Source organism: Salvelinus fontinalis, chromosome 18, assembly GCF_029448725.1.
Source record: "Salvelinus fontinalis isolate EN_2023a chromosome 18, ASM2944872v1, whole genome shotgun sequence".
Taxonomy (NCBI): Eukaryota; Metazoa; Chordata; class Actinopteri; order Salmoniformes; family Salmonidae; genus Salvelinus; species Salvelinus fontinalis.
In genome coordinates this window covers 43829928-43854274 of record NC_074682.1, presented here as the reverse complement: position 1 = coordinate 43854274, position 24347 = coordinate 43829928, and the positions used below count along the sequence as shown (strand labels likewise).

The 24347-nt window shown below is 42.4% G+C and overlaps 1 protein-coding gene across 1 annotated transcript; it reads right to left on the bottom strand.

The window, feature by feature from the left end:
• Positions 1-725: 725 nt before the first annotated feature.
• vamp3 (vesicle-associated membrane protein 3 (cellubrevin)) lies at positions 726-18337 on the bottom strand. Its single transcript, XM_055869569.1, has 5 exons — positions 18074-18337; positions 8054-8126; positions 6465-6623; positions 6332-6383; positions 726-2315 (listed from the first exon to the last, which is right to left on the bottom strand). Coding segments are annotated over exons 1-5 (306 nt in total). The 5' UTR covers positions 18076-18337; the 3' UTR covers positions 726-2295.
• Positions 18338-24347: the final 6010 nt, after the last annotated feature.

The window sequence follows — 24347 nt, the reverse complement described above, 5'->3', positions numbered from 1 at the left end:
CAGTGGTGAGCCAGGCCTACTTGAATTACCACACACTAAAGTCTCCTTTCAATGAAAGTTCCCACAACAACAATATTGATAATAGTGATCTAAAACAATATAAAAAGGGGAAATGCAATGAGTTTTCCTAGAACATAAAAACTATTAAAATAGGAAAAGATGGAAATGTGGAAAATAAATAAAAGGAGATGGAAAACATCCCATTATTATGAGCAATAATACTATAATAGCTATGATCAGTCAATGAAATGTTTAACACAATTTCTTTGACACTTGACAATACAAAGGTGTCCTGTAGTGGAGAATGATTTGATGAATTAGGAAAAGGGAGTGACTCAGTCAGGCTCACAAAGGGCAAATTGGAATCACAAAATAAGATATTTACATGAAATAGACATTTTACAGGGTACTATACATGTACTGTAGCAGAGAATGCTGATCGAATGAAAGTGAACCCACCAGTTTTGCTGCTCTGAGATTGTCAACCCCATCTCTGGGGGCCTGCCCAACAATCTCAAAAGGGACTTTCTCCTGTGTGATCAAGCCAGCTATTGGCTGCAAGACTAACACGCAGTACCACACCTGCAGAGGCCAACAGACCAGGATGCCAGTTGGGCCCCTGGATTGATCAACAGTTTCTGCAAACAACCCATTGAGATGTGATGGATTAAAGCATTGTTGAATCCAGAGTCTCCCATTCATACTGACACAGAACACAGTGGATGTACATTTGTGATAAAAGTTAAATCTGTTTTTATTCAAGCAAGACATTGTAAAGCTAGAGTAGAATTGCACTTGTTTCTAATATTCATACAGGGAGGGGTAGACCTGCGGAAGGCTTATTTGGCAGGGCTGGAGTTTATTTAGTAAGTGTAACATCTTTAGAGCACTTCAGAAATGTAATGAATTGAACAAAATTCACTCAACAAGACCGTGACGTTGGTTCTATGCAATACAAATCTGCCTGAAGGATCCGTATAGTTGCACCCCAGAAAATAGACCCTTGGTTTTGGCACCCTATAAAAAGGTGGTGACACATACTGAACATGCTCCACACAGTTCCTCCTTCCCAAACATCCATGATGCTCTTCACTGCAGCAACAAAGTAACAATGGCAACTAAAGGCATTTCAGTATGCAAAGAAAAATTAACTACACCGTTTCTCTTAAGATTAGTAACACTACACAGCAAATATATTTAAGGAACAAAAACATTTATTGGCATCAAATTAATAAAAAGGTTGTAGTTGTTAGCATAATATAAAGAATAGCAGGAGCCTGCAGAGAAGACCATTAGTGCCTATGTGTGTGTGCGGGCATGAATATGCAGACCATCGGAAAGCACTGCTGGTTGCGTATGTTGGTTCGATAAGGCTTGGCTGACTTTTGGCTGTTTTTTTTAAAGTTAAATGTGATCCCCATCTTTGCCTGATATCTATTGTTTGGTGCTTTGACATGAATCACTACTTAAGGCACTACTTTTATATGACCAGCGTGGCACTGGTGGCATTGGCAGTATCATTGTCAGTCACTTTGGGCAAGCAGACTAACAGAAAAGAAACAAGGCTCGTGTGCCCGTCTTGGCATCTTGGCAGTTTCTCTGAACTCAAGCACACATATTTAGTGTCACACACACAGTCCTGTAGGAGACAGGAACAAGGTTGAGATGGAATCTCAGCCATGCCCAGCTGTTTCTGTGGATATAATAATCCAAAAGTCTATGTCAATTAGTCATTTGGTGTTCTGATCTGATGACGGGTGTGTGTGTTTAAGGGGGTGGAGGGTGACTCCTTGGCACATCAGGTCAATATTACAGTAGAGACTAACAGGAAAGCACACAGATCAAATCACACATGGTCTTGTCTCACTCTGTCACACACAATCAAATCTATTATTATTATTAACAAAAAACACAAATATAACTTGAGAAATTCAATGCAGTGTGCTTCACACCTGGTGCTGGAGGGCCACAGCCTGTTTGACCTTTATATGTAGTTCAACCATCAGCAGGTACATTCAGAGGGTTGCAAATAGAAAAAGGTACTGTACAAAATGAACATAACTTTCTATCATGAAGAATGGTATCAGTTTTATGCAATACATTTCTATCTGCAATGTATCATTCTAAATCTCACTGGATAGGCCCTCCAGGACCAGGAAGAAAGACCACTGCTGTAGAGAATGGGCTTTGAAGCTCAGTAGGCTAAACCATGAGACCTCGTGTGAGACGTTCAGCTCTTTACTCGCTCCTCTCCATCATTCGCCCATTCCTCTTCCGCCTCCAATAACTGCTTCTTTACGACGACTGGCTCCAGACTGACATAGAAGGCAGAGGAGGAGTTAGGCACACAGACAACCACATGTAGGAAAGAGCCATAGGCCTCACTCAACCCCCAGCCAAGCTAGTCATAACCTTTGTTCCCAGTATTGTCCCTAACCACTAATGGTGCGCGGGTTAGCCTTTTGTGCACCCATCCGCAACCGGCCGACTGTGATAAAGTGAAAATCCCAAGCCCACACCCAACCCTAACCTGCAAATATATGCACTGTAGGCTACAGTCAAATGGTGAAACAATTCTTCTTCGCCAGGGGGGCACAGGATTTTTTGGGGCCTAATTTAGATAAATTTCTGCTTATAACTTCCAACATTGGTAGGCTATTTGTTAGTCAACTTGTCTATACTTTTATATACACTGCTCAAAGAAATAAAGGGAACACTAAAATAACACATCCTAGATCTGAATGAATGAAATATTCTTATTAAATACTTTTTTCTTTACATAGTTGAATGTGCTGACAACAAAATCACACAAAAATTATCAATGGAAATCAAATGTATCAACCCATGGAGGTCTGGATTTGGAGTCACACTCAAAATTAAAGTGGAAAACCACACTACAGGCTGATCCAACTTTGATGTAATGTCCTTAAAACAAGTCAAAATGAGGCTCAGTAGTGTGTGTGGCATCCACGTGCCTGTATGACCTCCCTACAACGCCTGGGCATGCTCCTCATGAGGTGGCGGATGGTCTCCTGAGGGATCTCCTCCCAGACCTGGACTAAAGCATCCGCCAATTCCTGGACAGTCTGTGGTGCAACGTGGCGTTGGTGGATGGAGCGAGACATGTCCCAGATGTGCTCAATTGGATTCAGGTCTGGGGAACGGGCAGGCCAGTCCATAGCATCAATGCCTTTCTCTTGCAGGAACTGCTGACACTCAAGCCACATGAGGTCTAGCATTGTCTTGCATTAGGAGGAACCCAGGGCCAACCGCACCAGCATATGGTCTCACAAGGGGTCTGAGGATCTCATCTCGGTACCTAATGGCAGTCAGGCTACCTCTGGCGAGCCCATGTAGGGCTGTGCGGCCTCCCCAAAGAAATGCCACCCCACACCATGACTGACCCACCGCCAAACCGGTCATGCTGGAGGGTGTTGCAGGCGGCAGAACGTTCTCCACGGCGTCTCCAGACTGTCACATGTGCTCAGTGTGAACCTGCTTTCATCTGTGAAGAGCACAGGGCGCCAGTGGCAAATTTGCCAATCTTGGTGTTCTCTGGCAAATGCCAAACGTCCTGCACGGTGTTGGGCTGTAAGCACAACCCCCACCTGTGGACGTCGGGCCCTCATACCACCCTCATGGAGTCTGTTTCTGACCGTTTGAGCAGACACATGCATATTTGTGGCCTGCTGGAGGTCATTTTGCAGGGCTCTGGCAGTGCTCCTCCTTGCACAAAGGCAGAGGTAGCGGTCCTGCTGCTGGGTTGTTGCCCTCCTACGGCCTCCTCCACGTCTCCTGATGTACTGGCCTGTCTCCTGGTAGCGCCGCCATGCTCTGGACACTACGCTGACAGACACAGCAAACCTTCTTGCCACAGCTCGCATTGATGTGCCATCCTGGATGAGCTGCACTACCTGAGCCACTTGTGTGGGTTGTAGACTCCGCTTCATGCTACCACTAGAGTGAAAGCACCGCCAGCATTCAAAAGTGACCAAAACATCAGCCAGGAAGCATAGGAACTGAGAAGTGGTCTGTGGTCACCACCTGCCGAACCACTCCTTTATTGGGGGTGTCTTGCTAATTGCCTATAATTTCCATCTGTTGTCCATTCCATTTGCACAACAGCATGTGAAATTTATTGTCAATCAGTGTTGCTTCCTAAGTGGACAGTTTGATTTCACAGAAGTGTGATTGACTTGAAGTTACATTGTGTTGTTTAAGTGTTCCCTTTATTTTTTTGAGCAGTGTATATATAGTCCTAGAAGACTCTAAAATCAATAGAATGAAATTAATGCTTCAATCTAGTTGACTTCAGTGAAGTTGTCATCATCTCTGCTGCTTTCGTGGAGAAAATTCATCTAGGGACCGGGGAGAAAATGCAATAACTCAAATATTTGTGCAAAAACTCAAGTCAGTTTGACCGGTTGTAAGGAAATAGAAAGCTGTGATAACCCAATGTTTCTGATACAATTTCAGTTCGGCTTGATGCATATTTTGTGTGTGAAATATCAGCTTTTATGATGCTGATAAATATAGCACCTCTACAGACATTCCCTAAATGCAAATTCATATTTTCTCAAAATGCTGAAAGATTGAAATCATATTTATCCACTGCTACGTTCCCCAGCAAATAATGGCCGCTCAAACAGAAGGGGGAACTAACAAAGACAACTAAAGGTGAACTGGAGCACTTAGCCAACCACTCTTAAATAGCACCTGTGCCAGCACAGCCGACTAATGAGATGGCAACCAGCACAGGTATAACACATACTGACTAACGAGGTGACACTAAAATGAGTGCGCCCTACACGCTCAAGTCCAACCTCAAAACATAAACTGAAAAAAACAAAAACAGTAACCACCCCTGTTCCCGAGGCAAGAAATGCAAAAAAATGCTTCATTCTGCAAGAGTTAATATTAAAGGCTATGTGAGAGGTTATAGACCTAGTCAGTGTCAGTGTCCAGATTTCAGTTTCCATTTAACCCATCTGAACAGTCAGATTGGTCTCGCATAGTAAACGTAAATCCGGGACACTTAAATTAGCATGATACAGTATGTTACATTTGGTATGGAAACATAAGACAGGTTTTTAAGGCAAAAACTAAAGTAGTGTTATTGGTCAGGGCGGATGGGTGGGCGTATAACGCAAACGTCTAGCACCCCAAAGGTTGCATGTTCGAATCTCATCACAGACAACTTTAGCATTTTTGCAACTACTCACTACTTTGAACCTCCTACATATCTGACAACACGTGTCAAGGTCAAAACAATAGAATACAGTACAAGAGCACAAGATTGGATAGTGCTAGAGTTTCTACGGGAGGCTTCTGATTTAGGGAGAGCTGCTTATGGTTTTTATGCTACACAGATGTACAATGTTTTGCAGGGGAGGCTCAGGCTTGAATGTCTGTTGCTCTTTGTGGACGTTAAAAAAGTGGGGAATGCTCGAAGTGAAGATTGTTTTGTTTTTTATGATCATTTTTTGCAATTTAGTATTTTCTATTGGTGTGTGTATTGTGTATTGTGCAGGGCTCATTTGAAAAAGAGACTTGGTCTCAATGACACCCTGTTAAAATAAAAGGTTAATAAAAAAAATGTATCTTCAACCTTACTCCTAACATTAATGCCAACCTTAACCCCTAAAGCTAGCTAATGTTAGCTAAAATTAGCAACAACAATTTAATATATACCTTAAACTTAACACATCATACTAAAAATTAAGTGTATTGGATTTACTTACAGAATAATATGAAATGCTCTGAGATCATGTTGGAACATTAGGCTAGGGTTCGCTTGACTTGCCATGTGAAGTCCCCATCTTGTGACTGTCGAATTTGTATAGTGCCTCACAATCATCTCACACAACATTCACTGCTATCATCTTTTACCACTTAACTTATGTTTAGGAAAGATTTAATCTTCTGACCCTCTCCGCTCTCTACTTTCAACTCTCCATTTTACAGCTTCTCTCTTATTGAATTAAACGCCGACATTGTCCTTACCTTTTCTGCCTGTTCCCAAAAGCATTTGGAGATTGGTGTGTAGGCTATTTGGCTCGTAACCCTACATTTTAGGCTTACACACTAATGCCAGATAGATGAAAGAAAAACCTCAATGTAGCCTACAGATATACAATTGCACAAGAATGCTAGCCTATATTCATGGATATGGTTAAGGTATTGTTCTCTCTTTATTCAACCTGCCCGCCCCCCACCAGCCCTTCTTCCACACAATATTTCATGACCCTAAATCCGTGGGGACTGCAGGTTCTGAGTCAACCCACACATCTCTACTACCCAACCATACGGTTCCACCCAGAGCTATACTCACTGATGATGATGACCAGGATGATGACTATGACAGCTATCAGGATGGCCCACATCTGGAGAGCAAAGAACACACCTCAACATCTCAACATGTGGTTGTGTGCGTGTGTGTGAGTGAGAGAGAGAGAGTACTGCACCTTGCAGTTCTTCCACCAGAACTTCCTTTTGAGTTTGGCAGCGCTGGTCTCAAACTGGGAGGCTCCGGCCTGCAATGCGTCCGCCCTGTCATCCAGCTCCGACAGCTTCGAGTCTCGCTCCAACACCTTGTCCACATTCACACGCATGATATCCACCACCTACACACACATTTTTATGGGAAAAAATCATTTCTAGGTGTTTGTTCGTTTCTGCAGTAAACTCAGGTTGAGCTGAAATGAGAACATGTGCGCCAATTTGGCCTTTCAGATTATAATAAACAACATGGGCAGGGGGACCGGATCCTGGATAAGCACCCCATTTCTGAGTTTAAAAAATTATAAATACAAGCCCAGAGCGTGTCCTAGACATGCAGGTCCTGTCAGCGACAACAGCAATACTGTCTATATCCTCCACCGTGTGAGGACAGTAGTGCTGCAGTATCAATGAGACGCTCAGTGTTGCATAATAAAGCCCACGTAGAAGGAACACAACACCTCGCCAGAAAAACAAACTTGCAACGCGCACACTCTCTGCCCAAAGCGCACATAGCCTAACCCATATGTTCTACAGAGCCACAAACCCTGCCCCTCCTGCCAGATAGACCCTGAGAGGGGAGAGGCGGCAGCTTGTGCCAGCCCATGCAGTGGTTACATAACCATGGAGACAAAATGTATTGCATAAGAGACATGCAGCCTATCAGGAGGCTTTGGACACACAGGGGATAAGGTTTTTAGGGGGGGGGGGGGGGGGGGGGTAGTGGAACACACTACCAGTTATTATATAATCCTTGGCTAGGAGCAACTGTACATGCTCAGGGAAGCTAAGAGCTTCAGCAAGAGGTGAGACTGTGAAAGAGCTGAGGGTTAGGGTGGAGTAAAGGGGTATGGTAGGCGTGTGAGGGACACGTGTGGGGCAGAGGGTTGATGGATGCTCTTCCCGAGTACAGCGGAGTTATTAACTTCTACAGTCAACCAAATTAAACCCACAAATTCCACCAGGCCCACTAGAAATGATAATTTAGAATGTTTAATGGAAATATTGCAATATCTCTAACCTATCCAATACTCTCACAGTTACACAACTGCATAGGGACTAGGGAGAGATGTTTTTGGGCCTGCGTGTGTGTGGGTGTGAGACTTTCATCCTGAGTGCAGTGTGGCCCTGACATCTTAACAGATACACAGGCTGTCTGCTGTTAAACAGAAACATTCTGGGGAAACTGTACAGAACCAGGTAAGTAGAAAGCTACAACTAGGAAATTAAGATGGGTCTGTGGCTGTGTCTGGATTCTCATATTGCCGTTTTGATAGGCGTGAATAAAGTTTTCATGATGTGAACATTATGAAAAAATGTAATACAAAAAAATAAATAAATAGAGTACACATTAAATGCCAGGACGTCATACTCATTTAATCTCCTAGTATGAATTCGCTGCACACTGATGGAGGAAGATAATATTTTCAGACCTACAGGTGTTTGACAACAGCTGATAATCATGAAAGCAGTTCTTGCTGTAGGTGGTGGGAGTTGTGTATGCTGAGTATGTTTAGAGTGAAGGGTGTATGTGTGTTAGTGTGTGGGGTCGTACCTCATCCACCTGGGCCTGTGTCTGTTGTAGGCGGCGGTTGCCAGGCGCGGAGCCTTCTGTAGCAGGAGCGGACCTGGGGAAAGAGCAACAGAGGGTTTAGACACACCCACTCTAGTCTCCATATATGCAGGATTACCCATTTCATTTTGCACCCTTCCATGACCGCATTGCACTCAAATGCAACAGGTGTGGGGGTGATCAGTCCCTATCCAAATGCAGGGGTAGTAAATACATCTCTGCAATAGGACAGGGGCATCACTTTACATGCATTCACGTTCATTTCTTCACATCAAAGTGATATCTGAAGTGCACACCTAGATGACTCATGTGAAAAGGCTTCCATATAGCCTGATGACCATTTCTCTAGCCCAACTGTACTGTTACTTCACCCAAGCACATGATTAATATGACAGTGTTATGACATGTCCATAAGAAAACACAGAAGACCTTTTCTAAAGCAGCGCTCTGCTGACACCTGCTGGAGAAATGGCAATAAGCCTACTACCACACTGGAGTTATTCCATTACTACAGCTCAGAGATGTCCTAGCTTTCCTCAGGGGGACGGAAAGGGTAGTGTGTGTGTGCACGCGTATATACAAGTGTGAGAGTGTGTGGTTAGTGTGTGTGTTACTGATTCAGCACACAGACAGTAGGATAGAGAGCAGTGGTGGTAACCCAGACAGATAAATGCCCCCGCTCCCTCTCTCCCCAAACACAAACGCACGGCAAGAACTCCACACCCTCTTCCTAAAACCTCTCAGGAGAGCAGGCGCTGAAGTTGGCCCACTCAGCCACTTTTGGCACTAGTCCGGTTAATTCCTGTTCTGTATCTCAGTCATCCAGACACCGTACCATCCTGGTGGACAGATAGTCAGCGACCACATTAATTCCTACCGCAATAGGTCCAGATTGATTGACTACTGTATGTTACGATAAGAGTAGTGGTGTGTGTGGGGGAATACATGATAGTGTGGAATATATACTAATGGTGGGGGACATAGCGTAACTTTACAGTGTGTGACTGAGTACGTAATGATAGGGTGGCTGGTAGTGGTAGCATGATACAGGGAGGTGTGGTCTCAACATTCCACTCAAGTTTCTGCTCTCAGTTCCCCTTTCAACACTCCCCCACTGCAGCCTGCTCTACTACACCCAATACTGCAGAACCATTCTGTCTCCTACACTTCATCACACCCTGCTAACACAAACAGTCTGTTCCATATTGCCCTACTTCTCCCCCAATACAGCCTGTTTTGACTACAGGTACCAAGCTGCACCTCTCCCTCTGTGTGTATTGACATCCTTCAAGGTTTTAATCACATAGATTAATTAATGAGAAAGTTTTCACCCAACTGCTCTCACCAATCTAGCCTTTTCAGATCAGTAATAACTTAAAGTAGGGAACGTAGGAAAGAAGTTGGTATAATCTATTCAGTATTAGAGGACTTTTTAAGAGAGGAAAATCACACTACATGGCCCCCGAGCTGGACACCGCAGTCAAGGCACCGGGCATTTCCGTCCGTGCGCTGCATCAGCGGAACATTCTCCGATGAGGATGCAGATAGCGAAGGTCACAAAGCAGGCTTCCTATTATTCTCCGACATAGTTCCGCTCGCTCATGATCCAATAGAGCTTACTGAAGTTTACAATGAGCGTAGAGACATTCAACTGAAGGGACTAAAATAGGTCATTCCAGGAATCAAACTTTGAAATGGCATAGTACATGCCAATTTAGGCATCTGCATTATAGTATTAGCCCCTATTCTATGAACCTTGAATATGCATAAACCATAACAACACCCAAGCTAATGTGAGTTACAAATGGAAGGTTTGCATCTTCACTGCCTGGAGCAATAAAACACTTTGGTTGGCCACATTAGCTTCATATAACCTCAAAAGTGTTTGCTAACATTGGCTAGCTAGCTACAGAGAATTTAAAAATGTAAAAAGTTATTGGACAAACTGATGATGTTACATATGCATCTGGCTATCCACATTCATCCTAGGATTAAAATATAGGCTATATACCTAGCTATGTATATTCATGGCTTGTCTAGCAAGAAAGCAAGCCCGGCCATTGATTCAAAATATCACTTAAATTGAGGGGAATGTGAGGCTTGATGTCAACTTGCCATTCATCAGCTTTTCAAGCGTGATAAAATGTCAAAATACGCTTGGTACTTACCAAAGAATGGAGTGTCCCTGAGCAACTATCGCCTTCGCGTCCAGTATGTACTTCCAACAAAGGTTTAAATAAAAAAAGAAGATACATGCAACCGAAATAATGCCTTGTCTGGAAAGAATCTATACTGAACAAAAATAAACGCAACAATTTCAAATAACTTACTGAGTTACAGTTCAAATAAAGACACCAATCAATTGAAATAAATGAATTAGGTCCTAATCTATGGATTACACATGACTGGGAATACAGATATGCATCTATTGGTCACAGACACCTTTAAAAAAAAAAAGTAGGGGCGTGGATCAGGAAACCAGTCAGTATATGGTGTTACCACCATTTGCCTCATGCAGCACAACATCTCCTTCACATAGAGTTGATCTGGCTGTTGATTGTGGCCTGTTGTCCCACTCCTCTTCAATGTCTGAGCAAAGTTGCTGGATATTGGCGGAAACTGAAACAAGCTGTCGTACAAGTCGATCCAGAGCATCCCAAACATGCTCAATGAGTGACATGTCTGGTGAATATGCAGGCCATGGAAGAACTGGGACATTTTCAGCTTCCAGTAATTGTGTACAGATCATTGCAACATGATGTACAACATCATTGTACATTATTATGCTGAAATATGAGATGATCACAGCAGATGCATGGCACGACAATGGGCCTCAGGTGCTTGTCACGGTACCTCTGTGCATTCAAATTGTCATTGATAAAATGCAACTATGTTCATTGCCCGTAGCTTATGCTTGCCCATACCATAACCCCACCACCACGGGGCACTCTATTCACAACGGTGACATCAGCAAACCGCCTGCCCACACAATGCCATACACATGGTCTGGGGTTGAGGCCGGTTGGACGTACTGCCCTAAAACAATGTTGAGAAATGAACATGCAATACTCTGGCAACAGCTCTGGTGGACTTCCATGCAGTCAGCATGCCAATTGCACACTCCCTCAAAACTTGAGACATCTGTGGTATTGTGTTGTGTGACAAAACTGCACATTTTAGAGTGCCCCTTTATGGTCCCTGTCACAAGGTGCACCTGTGTAATGATCATGCTGTTTACTCAGCTTCTTGATATGCCACACCTGTCAGGTGTATGTATGTATTATCTGGCAAAGGAGAAAGGCTCACTAACAGGTAGGTAAACAAATTTGCGCACAAAATTTGAGAGAAATAAGCTTTCTGTGGGTATGGAACCTTTTTGGGGTCTTATTTCAGCTCAGGAAACCACAACTTTACATTTTTGTTCAGTGTAACTGGCGACCGGGGTCTTCCTGCAGGCACCCGGCCCGCCACAAGAAGTAGCTAGAGCACGATGAGCCAGGAAAGCCCCAGCGGCCAAACCCTCCCCTATCCAGGACAACGCTGGGCCAATTGTGCGCCGTGCTATGGGGCTCCCGGCCACGGCCGGTTGTGGCACAGCCCATTAATGAACCCGGGTCTGTAGTAACACCTCTAGCACTACAATGCAGTGCCTTGGACCGCTGCGCAACTCGGGAGGCCCACTAATATTGCATTTTAATGAGGGATTTTATTACGAGGTGCATTTGGCATGTGCACTTGGTCCAAAACAATACTTAGATTCTTTCCAGACAAAGCCTTTTTTTTCTTTTCGGTTTCACGTAACTTTCATTAGATCTTTTTTGGAAAGTAACGTTATATACCGGCCATAACAGCAGTAGTGACGATAGTTGCTAAGCACAACTCCATTGTTTGGTAAGTACTGAACATATTTTGACATTATTACGCTTGACATGCTGATTCATGGCAAGCTGAATGGCTGCTTTCTGGGCTTAAACGAGAATCGCCATTAAGCAAGGCAAACCCTTGGTGATTTCTGGTATATCAAAATTATTTGAGTCCAAATAAGTTATTGGACTCATTCAGCAGTTGACCTGATTAAGTACAATACCATTGGAAATGAATGTTGAAAGTTCAATTTATATTCCTAAAACTTGCTGTCACTGCTTTCTGTTGACAAGACATTGATAAATAGCCCAATGTTAAAACACAGTTTTAAAGTGTCCAAATCAATAACCAATATGCTAAAAGTTTGTGATATTGAAAACCGAAAATGTACCATCGACACATACACGTGCAACAATAGTAATCATATTATTATTATTTTTTTTTAAACGAGCATCTCAAACTGCCTAGTTAAATAAAGGTTAAACTTAAGGAACTCAAACTGCGCACATTGTTTCCACAAGTACATCAGGTAGCCAGCCAGGCGTCCCCTGGTCGGGGGGTGGGGTCCCTGTTTCCTATTTGTTAGTATCTATAATTATATGTTCCCCTAGAAGACTAAATAAACCTTTGCTCACCAGATGTCATAAATCAATAGAATGAATGCTTCAATCTAGCTGACATTGGTAAAGTTCTGTCATCTTTCGCGGAGCAAAGACGTTTAGGGACCGGGGAGAAAATGGAATAAAAACTAAACAAAGATTTTCTGTGCAAAATGTCCAAATGACATCAGTTTGACCGGTTGTAAGAAAATAGAAAATAGAAAACTGAAAACAACCAAACATGTTTCTGATAAGATTTCAGTTAGGCTTGGATGCACATTTTATATGCTTGAAATATGATCAGTTTTTATGATGCTGATAAAGAGATACAGTCCGTAGAGGTGCTAACTGAGCATTCACATTCTCTCAAGATCAGGGCATAAAATTAACTTGTGGCAGGTAGATAAAAAAAAAAAAAAAATTTTTTTTTTAATCTACCAGACACTCTTGATTTTTTTTTACCAGCAAAAATATTGTCCCCTGCTAAAATTACACCAACAAAACAAACAGATGAGCATGCTTTGTAGTGTTACTAAAACAAATGTATTACTAGTAAGTACTAATGTGGTATATTGTTTAATTAATTATTTTATGAAGTGAGTCTTAACCAAAATATCACAGATGAGAAATTTACCATGGTAACAACTCCAGTCACATTTGTGCCTGTGAGATTGAGAGTCTGACTAGTAGAAGCTTTGTCTTCTCTTTCCTAGCAGTTGAAACTCAATCATGATTATTGTCAGGTAAGCCTACTATGCAGTTAACATTTAATTGGGTTTTTTGGGGAAAGTCTGTCTACCCACAAGGAGGTTATCATTAGCATCGCTAACTGGCTACATACATATTTTAAGCAGAGCACCATAGTACCGGTGCGCAAGAACGACAATGTAACCTGTCTAAATGACTATCACCCTGTAGCACTCACATCTGTATTCATGAAATGCCTTGAAAGGCGGGTCATGGCTCACAACACCATGATCCCAGACACCCTGAACCCACACCAATTCGCATACCACCCCAACAGATCCAGAGATGATGCAATGTTTATTGCACTCCATACTGCCCTTTCCCACTTGGACAAAGGGAACACCTACGTGAGAATGCTGTTCATTGACTACAGATCAGAGTTCAACACCATAGTGCCCTCCAAGCTCATCACTAAGCTAAGGGCCCTGGGACTGAACAGCTTTCTCTGCAACTGACGGGCCGCCCCCAGGTGGTGAGGGTAGGCAACAACACATCTGCCACTCTGACCCTCAACACAAGGGCCCTTCAGGTGTGCGTACGTTTTTTTATTTAACAAGGCAAGTCAGTTAACTTCTAAGGGCTATGCCCTTTTTTTCTCAATTTCCGTTTGAATGACATGCCCAAAGTAAACTTCCTGTAGCTCAGGCCCTGAAGCCACGATATGCATATAATTGGTACCATTGGAAAGAAAACACTGACGCTTGTAGAAATGTTAAAATAATGTAGGAGAATATAACACAATAGATATGGTAGGAGAAAATCTAATGAAAAACCAACCAGATTTGTTTTTGAGTGACCATGCTCTTACAATGGCAAGTATAAGTGCATACTCAATTCTAGCTGCCAGGATGCAATTCCTATGGTTTCCACAGGGTGTCAGCAGTCTATGTCAAATAAGAAATCAGTTTTAGTACAGGGACACACTCTTGGAAATTCGTGTTTGCGCTGCCATAAAGACAAGACGCACCTGCTAAAATCGGTTTCCTATTGAACATACTTCTTTCCGTAAGAAATATTATTAATTTGATTACATTTTAGGGCATATGAGGAGTAAATAGAAAATTATTTTGCTTGTTGAAACCAAGTTCAGGGGTAGATTTTCAGATTCCTTTCTCTGCATGTTGAACGAGTGGATTACTCAAATCGATGGCACCAACTTTTTGGGATATAAAGAAGGCTTTTATCTAACAAAACAACACTACATGTTATAGCTGGGACCCTTTGGTTGACAAATCAGAGGAAGATTTTCAAAAAGTGAATATTTAAATTGCTATTTTAGAATTTATAAAACCTGTGCTGGTGGAGAAATATTTTGATGTGGGGCGCCGTCCTCAATCGCATGGCATGATTTCGCTGTAATAGCTACTGTAAATCGGACAGTGCCATTAGATTAACAAGATTTGAAGCTTTGAACCGATCGATATAAGACACTTGTATGTACCTAAATGTTTAATATCCATAATTTTTTAAATTATTATTTGAATTGCGCGCCCTCCAGTTTCACCGAGGGACGCCTAGCCCTAACAAATTCTTATTTACAATGACGGCCTAACCCCGGCCAAACCCAGACGACGCTGAGCCAATTGTGCGCCACCCTATGGGACTCCCAATCACATCCGGATGTGATGCAGCCTGGATTCGAACCGGGGACTGTTGTGACGCCTCTTGCACTGAGATGCAGTGTCTTAGACAGCTGCACCACTCAGGAGTACTTAGTCCCCTCCTGTACTCCCTGATCACCCACGACTGCGTGGCTGTGCTCAACTCCACCAACACCATCATTAAGTTTGCAGACAACGTGACGGTGGTAGACCTGACCACCAACGATGAGACAGTCTATATCGGGGTCAGAGACCTGGCAGTGTGGTGCCAGGACAACAACCTCTCCCTCAACATCATCAAGACAAAGGAGCTGACCATGGACTACAGGAAACGGTAGGCCAAGCACGCCCCTTCACACTTCAGCGAGGCTGAAGAGCGTACAACCCAGTACATCACTAGGGCCGAGCTCCCTCCCATCCAGGACCTCTGTACCAGGCAGTGTCAGAGAAATGCCATAAAAATTGTCAAAGGCTCCAGCCACCCAAGTCTGGGCAAGCGGTACCAATGCACCAAGTCTGGAACCAACAAGACCCAGAACAGCTTCTACCCCCAAGCCATAAGACTAATAAATAGTGAAATATTTAACCAAATTGCTACCCGCACTATCTGCATTGACTTTTTTTGTACACGTTGACTCATTACATACGCTGCTGCTACTGTTTACTATCTGTAACTCGTCTCACTCGTATTTGTATCCGTTTTATCACACTTGATACTCATAATGAGATTTACTTGTGATTGGAAAACCCAGAAGTGCGCTTTAAAATGCAGGTAGAACCTATACCTCAAATGCACATTACTGCGCCATCACTCAGAGCATATTGGTAGGTTCCTTCACACAGATTGTTCAACGGTAAACAACCCTGACAGATGGAACTGAACATGATTTACTTACTTATTCCTATTCAATGATAAACAAAATAGGCTAATAAACATCCTAATGCATGGCTGGCTACTACTGCCTGCATTTATTCCAGACAGATTGACCTCCAAGCATTTTGTATTATTCTGTATGTAAATCCGAGAAACTCCTTTTAGTATGATGTGTTACATTTCGTATGGTATGTATTAATTTGTGGATGTCCATCACCCACTTTGTATAGGTTTTCAAATTACAATTCGAATGACATGTTACAAATTTGCAAAGTATCTAAAAAGTAGTAAGTAGTTGAAAAGTTGCTAATTAACTCAAATGTTAAAGTTGTCCGTGATGAGATGATAAAGGTTGCGAGACGTTCGCGTTATCCATAAGTAACATATTATACTAATTTGAGTATTGATCCCAGAGTTACTTTAAGTGTATGAAACCAGGCTGCGTATATTGTTTCACTGTTACTGAATAAGGATGGATATCTACTCTCATATGGGGAATTTCTTGATAAGTTTAAAATTCCAATAACCCCGAAAGAATATGCAATTGTTTTTGATGCGATTCCAAGGGGGGTTGTATCTCTTTTAAATTCCTCTGTGGTTGATGTAAGTAACATAGATTTACATGAAAATATATTAAATTGGCAATATTAACATCATAGATAAATGTAGTAATAAAGAGATTAGGAATACTGTTTGTGATACTACAATTCCCTCAGCAAGATTATTTTGGTCAGATATCTACGGTGATATACAAATGGGGGAAAGCATGGAAAATTGCTAACAAATATTGTATCAGTAACAAAGTAAAGAAAGTTTCATTTAAAATGTTACATAGAATTTATCCTGTGAAACATGTTTTGGAAAGATTCAAGCTGAATATTGAATATAACTGTGATTCTGTGGAATGGAGAAGGACACCATTTAGCATTTGTTTTCTGACTGAATTTATCGTAGAATGTTTTGGATTGACATACAGAATTTTGTTACAAAAAAAATAGGACCGGTTGTACTATTTAATGGTTTTGATACGATTTATTTCAGAAATTCTGACATAGATAAAGATGTAGTATATTTAATTCAACTGCTAATAATACTAGGTAAATGTAATATTCACAAATGCAAATGGTCTAATTCAAAACCTAACTTTTTTCACTTTATAAATAAGTTTAAACAATATGGCACCACTAACTAAAATTAAAAACAAAAAGGCAATTAAAACTTTTGTATTATTAATGAAAATAATTTGTTTGTTTAGGATTCCTGCCAATGTAAATAGTTTGTTTGTATGCTTGTTTGCATGTGACTATTCCTCTTTTGTTTGTTGATATTTGTTAATAAAAAAATATTGTTTCACTTTCGAGAAGAGCAAAACATTTATCCAGACACTTATGCCACAACCTTAGTTTATTGTGATTGTACAATCAACATTTGTAATTTTATTCTGTAATTTTCTGTCTCTCAGTAAACATGCCTGGTCGAGAATATATAATAATAGTAAGCATGCATGGAATATGAATGGCTTGGATCATGAGAACGACAGCAATGGAATAATTATATGTCCAGATAAAGTAGTCTCCTTAACAACGCCAAGTTGACAGACAAAAACAACCATATGGCCTACCTCCCAACACCGAAATATGCAACAGATACTTTACAACCTATTAGCTGCGCGGTCTAAACTAGCAACGGTCACAACAAACGAACGTTATTATTTAATCAACACTGTTAAGTACAAAACATATATTATGTTTGTAATATTGTAGAGAATAATGTAATGATTCGTTGTATGTGATTCATAATGACGTAGGCTAAAGAAAACTAGGTTGAGACATTCATTTAGTAGCACCCTCTTGGATTTACCCATATTTCACTACATTCTAGAGCAGTGGCAGTGAGTGATCGCCCTAGCGAACTAAACATCTAACAAACATTAAATATATATATATATAAAAAAACATAGCTAGGTAACGTCAGCGTCAGACCCTGGGTACGGTTAAACTTAGCGAGCTAAATAATAAGTTAGCTAGTTTACAAAAACAAATTGACGCAGCTAGCTAAAGAAGTTACTGGGCCAGCATTAGCACGCTAATGTCAGCTAGCTATATACTGCTAGTTTGAGCAAGCACTTGTTGCATGAAAGTTAGCTGCTAACAAGCGAGACCTTCACACACCCAAACCCGGAGAAGTTGGGCGTTGTTGACTCTATTTTTTTAACAGTAAATACACGTATTCGAAACACCGACCAAGTTAATGAAAGTTCGTGTAGTTGATCAAGTGACCTAAAGTTATTATAAACCTGAGAAGAGAAAATACTTACATGTTTTTATTTGATAGCTAGCTAGCAGCCAGAGATAGAAAGCACCGGAAATCTTGAACGTGTAGCTAGTTTGCTTGTATGAGGCGGTGTCAATCCGTACCAGTTTTCTTCTTCTGTGTAATTTAAAGTGACAGTATGTGTAATAAATGGCGCACCTCAAATTCATTGCGTCATTCCCAAAAATATCAATGAATAGCAATTGGACAATTTTAAACTAACAAAACGAGCATCTGATTAAATTGATCTGAATTTGAAATACACATTTCCAGAGTGTTTCAAGAAAAGGCTACCCCTCCCTCGGGAATTTGTGTGAAGCTAGCCACAATAAGGATTAGCCACAGTGGATTTTGCTTTTCGCCTTCAAAATGAAATCCCAAATTGAAAGTAATTTAAACGGATACAAATAGTGGAATCATGCTATTTGTATTAGTTAATGCTAAACAAGCTCGGAACGTTGTTATATAAATAAAACAAAGGGCAATAATTAGTTAATATCGCACTGTGGATCTATTAATCTTTAGAATTGCCTTGGGGCAATTTATATACACTGTGTTCAGCCTAACCTATGGATGTTGCACCCATGAAATGAGGTTTCAGCCTACTCATTGACACTCACAGAACACAACTGTGTAGAGTTCCCACAAATATTAGCATCTTAGCTCTTATTGGGGAACTTTATCTGTGGGAAATCAGCTCACTGTATTTCTTTTTATTTATTTAACTAGGCAAGTCAGTAAAGAACAAATTCTTATTTATAATGACGGCCTACACCAGCCAAACCCGGATGACGCTGGGCCAATTGTGCACCGCCCTATGGGGACTACCAATCACAGCCAGTTGTGATACAGCCCGGATTCAAACCAGGGTGTCTATAGTGACACCTCAAGCGCTGAGATGCAGTGCCTTAGACCGCTGTGCCACTCAGGAGCACCTGTATGACCTATTGTGTGTATTGAACATTCATATTGGACTGTGCAGTCTAAGCCAGAGATTGTGAACCCATTAAATATGGTATCAGCCTTCTTGGTGACACAGAACACAACTGTGAAGAGTTTCACAAATATTAGCATCATAGCAATTATTGCGGGACTTGAGTGTTGCGTGGTTAGGCTGTACAGTGCATTTTGAATGTCCAATACACACTATAGACTGACTGGATAGATGATTTCCCACATTCAAAGTCCTGCAATAAGAGTGAAGATGCTAATATTTGTGTAAATTCTACACAGTTGTGTACTGTGAGTGTCACTGAGTGGGCCTATACCCCATTTCATGGGTACAACATCTATAGGTTAGGCTGTACAGTGCATATGTTCCCTTGTAGCTCAGTTGGTAGAGCGTGGTGCTTGCAACGCCAGGGTTGTGGATTCCATTCCCATGGAGGACTAGTATCCAATGAAAAGGTATGCACTCGCTCCTGAAAGTTCAATCAAATGAAATCAACGTGCACTGAATACAATAGGTGTAGACCTTACAGTGAAATGCTTACTTACAGGCTCTAACCAATAGTGTGAAAAAAAGGTATGCGTGTGTGTAGGTAAGTAAAGAAATAAAACAACAGTAAAAAGACATTTGAAAATAACAGTAGCAAGGCTATATACAGACACCGGTTAGTCAGGCTTATTGAGGTAGTAGGTATGGTTAAAGTGACTATGCATATATGATGAACAGAGAGTAGCAGTAGTGTAAAAAGAGGCGTTGGCGGGTGGTGGGACACAATGCAGGAGCCCGGTTAGCCAATGTGCAGGAGCACTGGTTGGTCGGGCCAAATTAGGTAGTATGTACATGAATGTATAGTTAAAGTGACTATGCATATATGATAAACAGAGAGTAGCAGCAGTGTAGAAGAGGGGTTGGGGGGGTGGCACACAATGCAAATAGTCCGGGTAACCATTTGGTTCCCTGTTCAGGAGTCTTATGGCTTGAGAAGCCTTTTTGTCCTAGACTTGACACTCCGGTACCGCTTGCCATGTGGTAGTAGAGAGAACAGTCTATGACTGGGGTGGCTGGGGTCTTTGACAATTTTTAGGGCATTCCTCTGACACCGCCTGGTGTAGAGGTCCTGGATGTCAGGAAGCTTAGCACCAGTGATGTACTGGGCCGTACGCACTACCCTCTGAAGTACCTTGCGGTCGGAGGCCGAGTAATTGCCGTACCAGGCAGGGATGCAACCGGTCAGGATGCTCTCGATGGTGTAGCTGTAGAACCTTTTGAGGATCTCAGGACCCATGCCAAATCTTTTTAGTTTCCTAAGGGGTAATATTCTTTGTCGTGCCCTCTTCACTGTCTTGGTGTGTTTGGACCATTCTAGTTTGTTGTTGATGTGGACACCAAGGAACTTGAATCTCTCAACCTGCTCCACTACAGCCCCGTCGATGAGAATGGGGGCATGCTCGGTGCTCCTTTTCCTGTAGTCCACAATCATCTCCTTAGTCTTGGTTACGTTGAGGGATAGGTTGTTATTCTGGCACCACCCGGCCAGGTCTCTGACCTCCTCCCTATTGACTGTCTCGTCGTTGTCGGTGATCAGGCCTACCACTGTTGTGCCGTCTGCAAACTTAATGATGGTGTGGCGAAATCCTGCACGGAGCCTTCACCGTGCGCTGCCACTTTAAGAGCGCATGAGCATTAGGAAGGAGGAAATGAAAGAGCTCGTTCAGCTCTTTGGGGAGGAGCTCTTGGGTGGCGCAACAGTTTTGGTTGTGTGTGCTATGCTGCAGAGGTTTTTTGTTTGTCTTCAGCGTATGTGGTTATACAGTGTTTGGATTAATCCTCGGTGTGATCGCTCGACGACGTGGTTGTTCTCATTTGGGACCGTGACGGTTATGGATCAAATGGATTAGTAGCAACATTGTTGCGAAGCGTTCAACTACAACCCAACACCCCATCGGACAGTCAGATCGTACACCTGCACCCTCAAGACCACAGCTAAGCCCTCTTTTGTTCCCTTTCTCTCTTTCTCTTCCCGCTATGTTCCAGTGCTTTATACTGCAAACAAATCTATTTTTCTAAATGCATTGAAGTTTCATTGGAGCTGGACTAGTGTGTATATGAACACCACACATTCATACCCTCTCCACTCCTCGCCTGGAAGAGAATACAAACTATTGCAAATCCTCTGTGTGATGACTGGGTTCATTCTTTATTGTATGAAGTTGCTGTTTATTTGCTCTGCCATTATTATTATATGAGGTATGCTTGGTGAGGTTACCAAGAATTGTGGAAGGACTGTGCTGTGATGTGGGATCTATAGGGTGTGTATTCTTTTTTTCTCTCCGCTGGCTATCTGGTCAACAGGCTACACTCTAGGCAGTCTCTTCTGCTGATGTGTGTGGGTCTGGTAGTGGTACTCTCGCTGTTCTACTATTTTTCTTTCGGCATGGTTAATACCTGCCTGGCGCCCGAACAAAATCTTCTTTACCCTTCTCAAATTAATACCGCTACAATGGTGTTGGAGTCGTGCCTGACCATGCAGTCGTGGGTGAACAGGGAGTACAGGAGGGGACTGAGCACGCACCCCTGGGGAGCTCCAGTGTTGAGGATCAGCGTGGCAGATGTGTTGCTACATACCCTCACCACCTGGGGGCGGCACGTCAGGAAGTCCAGGATCCAGTTGCAGAGGGAGGTGTTTAGTCCCAAGTTCCTTAGCATAGTGATGAGCTTTGAGGGTACTATGGTGTTGAACGCTGAGCTGTAGTCAATAAATAGCATTCTCACATAGGTGTTCCTTTTGTCTAGGTGGGAAAGGGCAGTGTGGAGTGCACTAGAGATTGCATCGTCTGTGGATCTGTTTGGACGGTATGCAAATTGGAGTGGGTCTAGGGTTTCTGGGATAATGGTGTTGATGTGACCCATTACCAGCCTTTCAAAGCACTTCATGACTACGGACGTGAGTGCTACGGGTCAGTAGTCATTTAGGCAGGTTGCCTTTGTGTTCTTGGGCACAGAGACTATGGTGGTCTGCTTGAAACATGTTGGTATTACAGACTCAATCAGGGACATGTTGAAAATGTCAGTGAAGACACCTGCCAGTTGGTCAGCACATGCCCGGAGCACACGTACTGGTATACCGTATGGTCCCACAGCCTTGTGTATGTTGGCCTTGTTTAAAGGTCTTACTCACGTCGGCTACGAAGAGTGTAATCACACAGTCGTCCGGAACAGCTGACGATCTCATGCATGCCTCAGTGTTGCTTGCCTCGAAGCGAGCATAGAAGTGATTTAGCTCGTCTGGTATGCTTGTGTCACTGGGCAGCTCGCGGCTGTGCTTCCCTTTGTAGTCTGTAATAGTTTGCAAGCCCTGCCACATTCGACGAGCGTCGGAGCCGGTGTAGTATGATTCAATCTTAGTCCTGTATTGTTGCTTTGCCTGTTTGATGGTTCGTCGCAGGGCATAGCGGGACTTCTTGTAAGCTTCCGGGTTTGTGTCCTGGACCTTGAAAGCGGCAGCTCTACCCTTTATCTCAGTGCAAATGTTGCCTGTAATCCATGGCTTCTGGTTGGGGTATGTACGTACAGTCACTGTGGGGACGACGTCCTCGATGCACTTATTGATAAAGCCAGTGACTGATGTGGTGTACTCCTCAATGTCATCGGAAGAATCCCAGAACATGTTCCAGTCTGTGATAGCAAAACAGTCCTGTAGTTTAGCATCTGCTTCATCTGACCACTTTTTTATAGACCGAGTCACTGGTGCTTCCTGCTTTAATTTTTGCTTGTTAGCAGGAATCAGGAGGATAGAGTTGTGGTCGGATTTACCAAATGGAGGGCGAGGGAGAGCTTTATACGCTTCTCTGTGTGTGGAGTAAAGGTGATCTAGATTTTTTTACCCTCTGGTTGCACATTTAACATGTTGATAGAGATTTGGTAGAACTGATTTTAGTCTCCGGCCACTAGGAGAGCCGCCTCTGGGTGAGTGGTTTCCTGTTTGCTTATTTCCTTATACAGCTGACTGAGCGTGGTCTTAGTGCCAGCATCTGTTTGTGGTGGTAAATAAACAGCCACGAAAAGTATAGCTGAACTCTCTAGGCAAGTAGTGGCCTGCAATTTATCACAATATACTCTACTTCAGGCGAGCAAAATCTAGAGACTTCCTTTGATTACTTGCACCAGTTGTTGTTTACAAATATGCACAGACCGCCTCCCCTCGTCTTACCGGAGTGTGCTGTTCTATCCTGCCGGTGCAGCGTATATCCCGCTAGCTGAATATCCATGTCGTCATTCAGCCACAATTCCGTGAAACATAGGATATTACAGTTTGATGGCCCGTTGGTAGGATATTTGCTCTGGATAAGAGCCTTTGCTAAATGACAAAAAAATATATACATACTGTAAGTATGCCCCCAATGCAATTGAAAGTATAATACATCCACAGTGTGATTTCAACTGATATTTGTTGAATGTATATAACAACATTCTGACCTTGGTTAAAATGATCTAGTCCAAATATGGCATGATTCCACAGTTTGAATCATTTTCACCAACCAGGATTCCATCCAACCTTATCTGGTGTTCTGTGTGAATTTAAGTATATATATATACATATATATATATATATATATATATATATATATATATATATATATATATATATCTCTCTCTCTCTCTCTCTCTCTCTCTCTCTCTCTCTCTCTCTCTCTCTCTCTCTCTCTCTCTCTCTCTCTCTCTCTCTCTCTCTCTCTCTCTCTCTCTCTCTCTCTCTCTCTCTCTCTCTTCGGAGTGCATGCTGGGAAGTGAGTCGTCAAGCAGGAGTGTTTGTGAGAGCGACTGGATTTCTTTTCATTCTATTGGGTTTTGGTATGTAAATATATATATATTGATTAGTTGGTTTAAAGATAATTGTTCTAATTATTAATTAAAAAGTAGAGGGGTGGTGGGATAGTTTGAGGTTGTTTTTTTTCGCGAGGGCACAACCAGCTGGTTGTGGCTGGTTGAAATGTCCACTCGTGAGAGTTTGGAGTATGAAAAACTTAGTCGGCGCAATGGAATTAAGATTTTGGCAGAGGTTGGATGTTCAGTGGAAGAATGTGTTTTAGCGGTAGGTAGTATGATTGGGTATGATAGTATTAAATCAGCCTCAAGGATGAATAGCGCAGTAGTGATATTCTTAGATTCTATTGGAAAAGTGAATACGATGGTGGAGAACGGTGTTGTTTTGAGGGAGACACAGACGAAGGTATTTCCACTTATGAATCCGGCTAAGAAGGTTATATTGTCTAACGTACCACCATTTGTTAGAGATGAAGTGTTGGAGAGAGAATTATCGCGTCATGGT

Coding starts and splice junctions, on each gene's coding strand:
- vamp3 (XM_055869569.1), bottom strand. Junction 6,624..8,053: donor CACAGGCCCAGGTGGATGAG/GTACGACCCCAC, acceptor ATGTGTGTGTAG/GTGGTGGATATCATGCGTGT. Junction 6,384..6,464: donor TCTGGTGGAAGAACTGCAAG/GTGCAGTACTCT, acceptor TTTGCTCTCCAG/ATGTGGGCCATCCTGATAGC.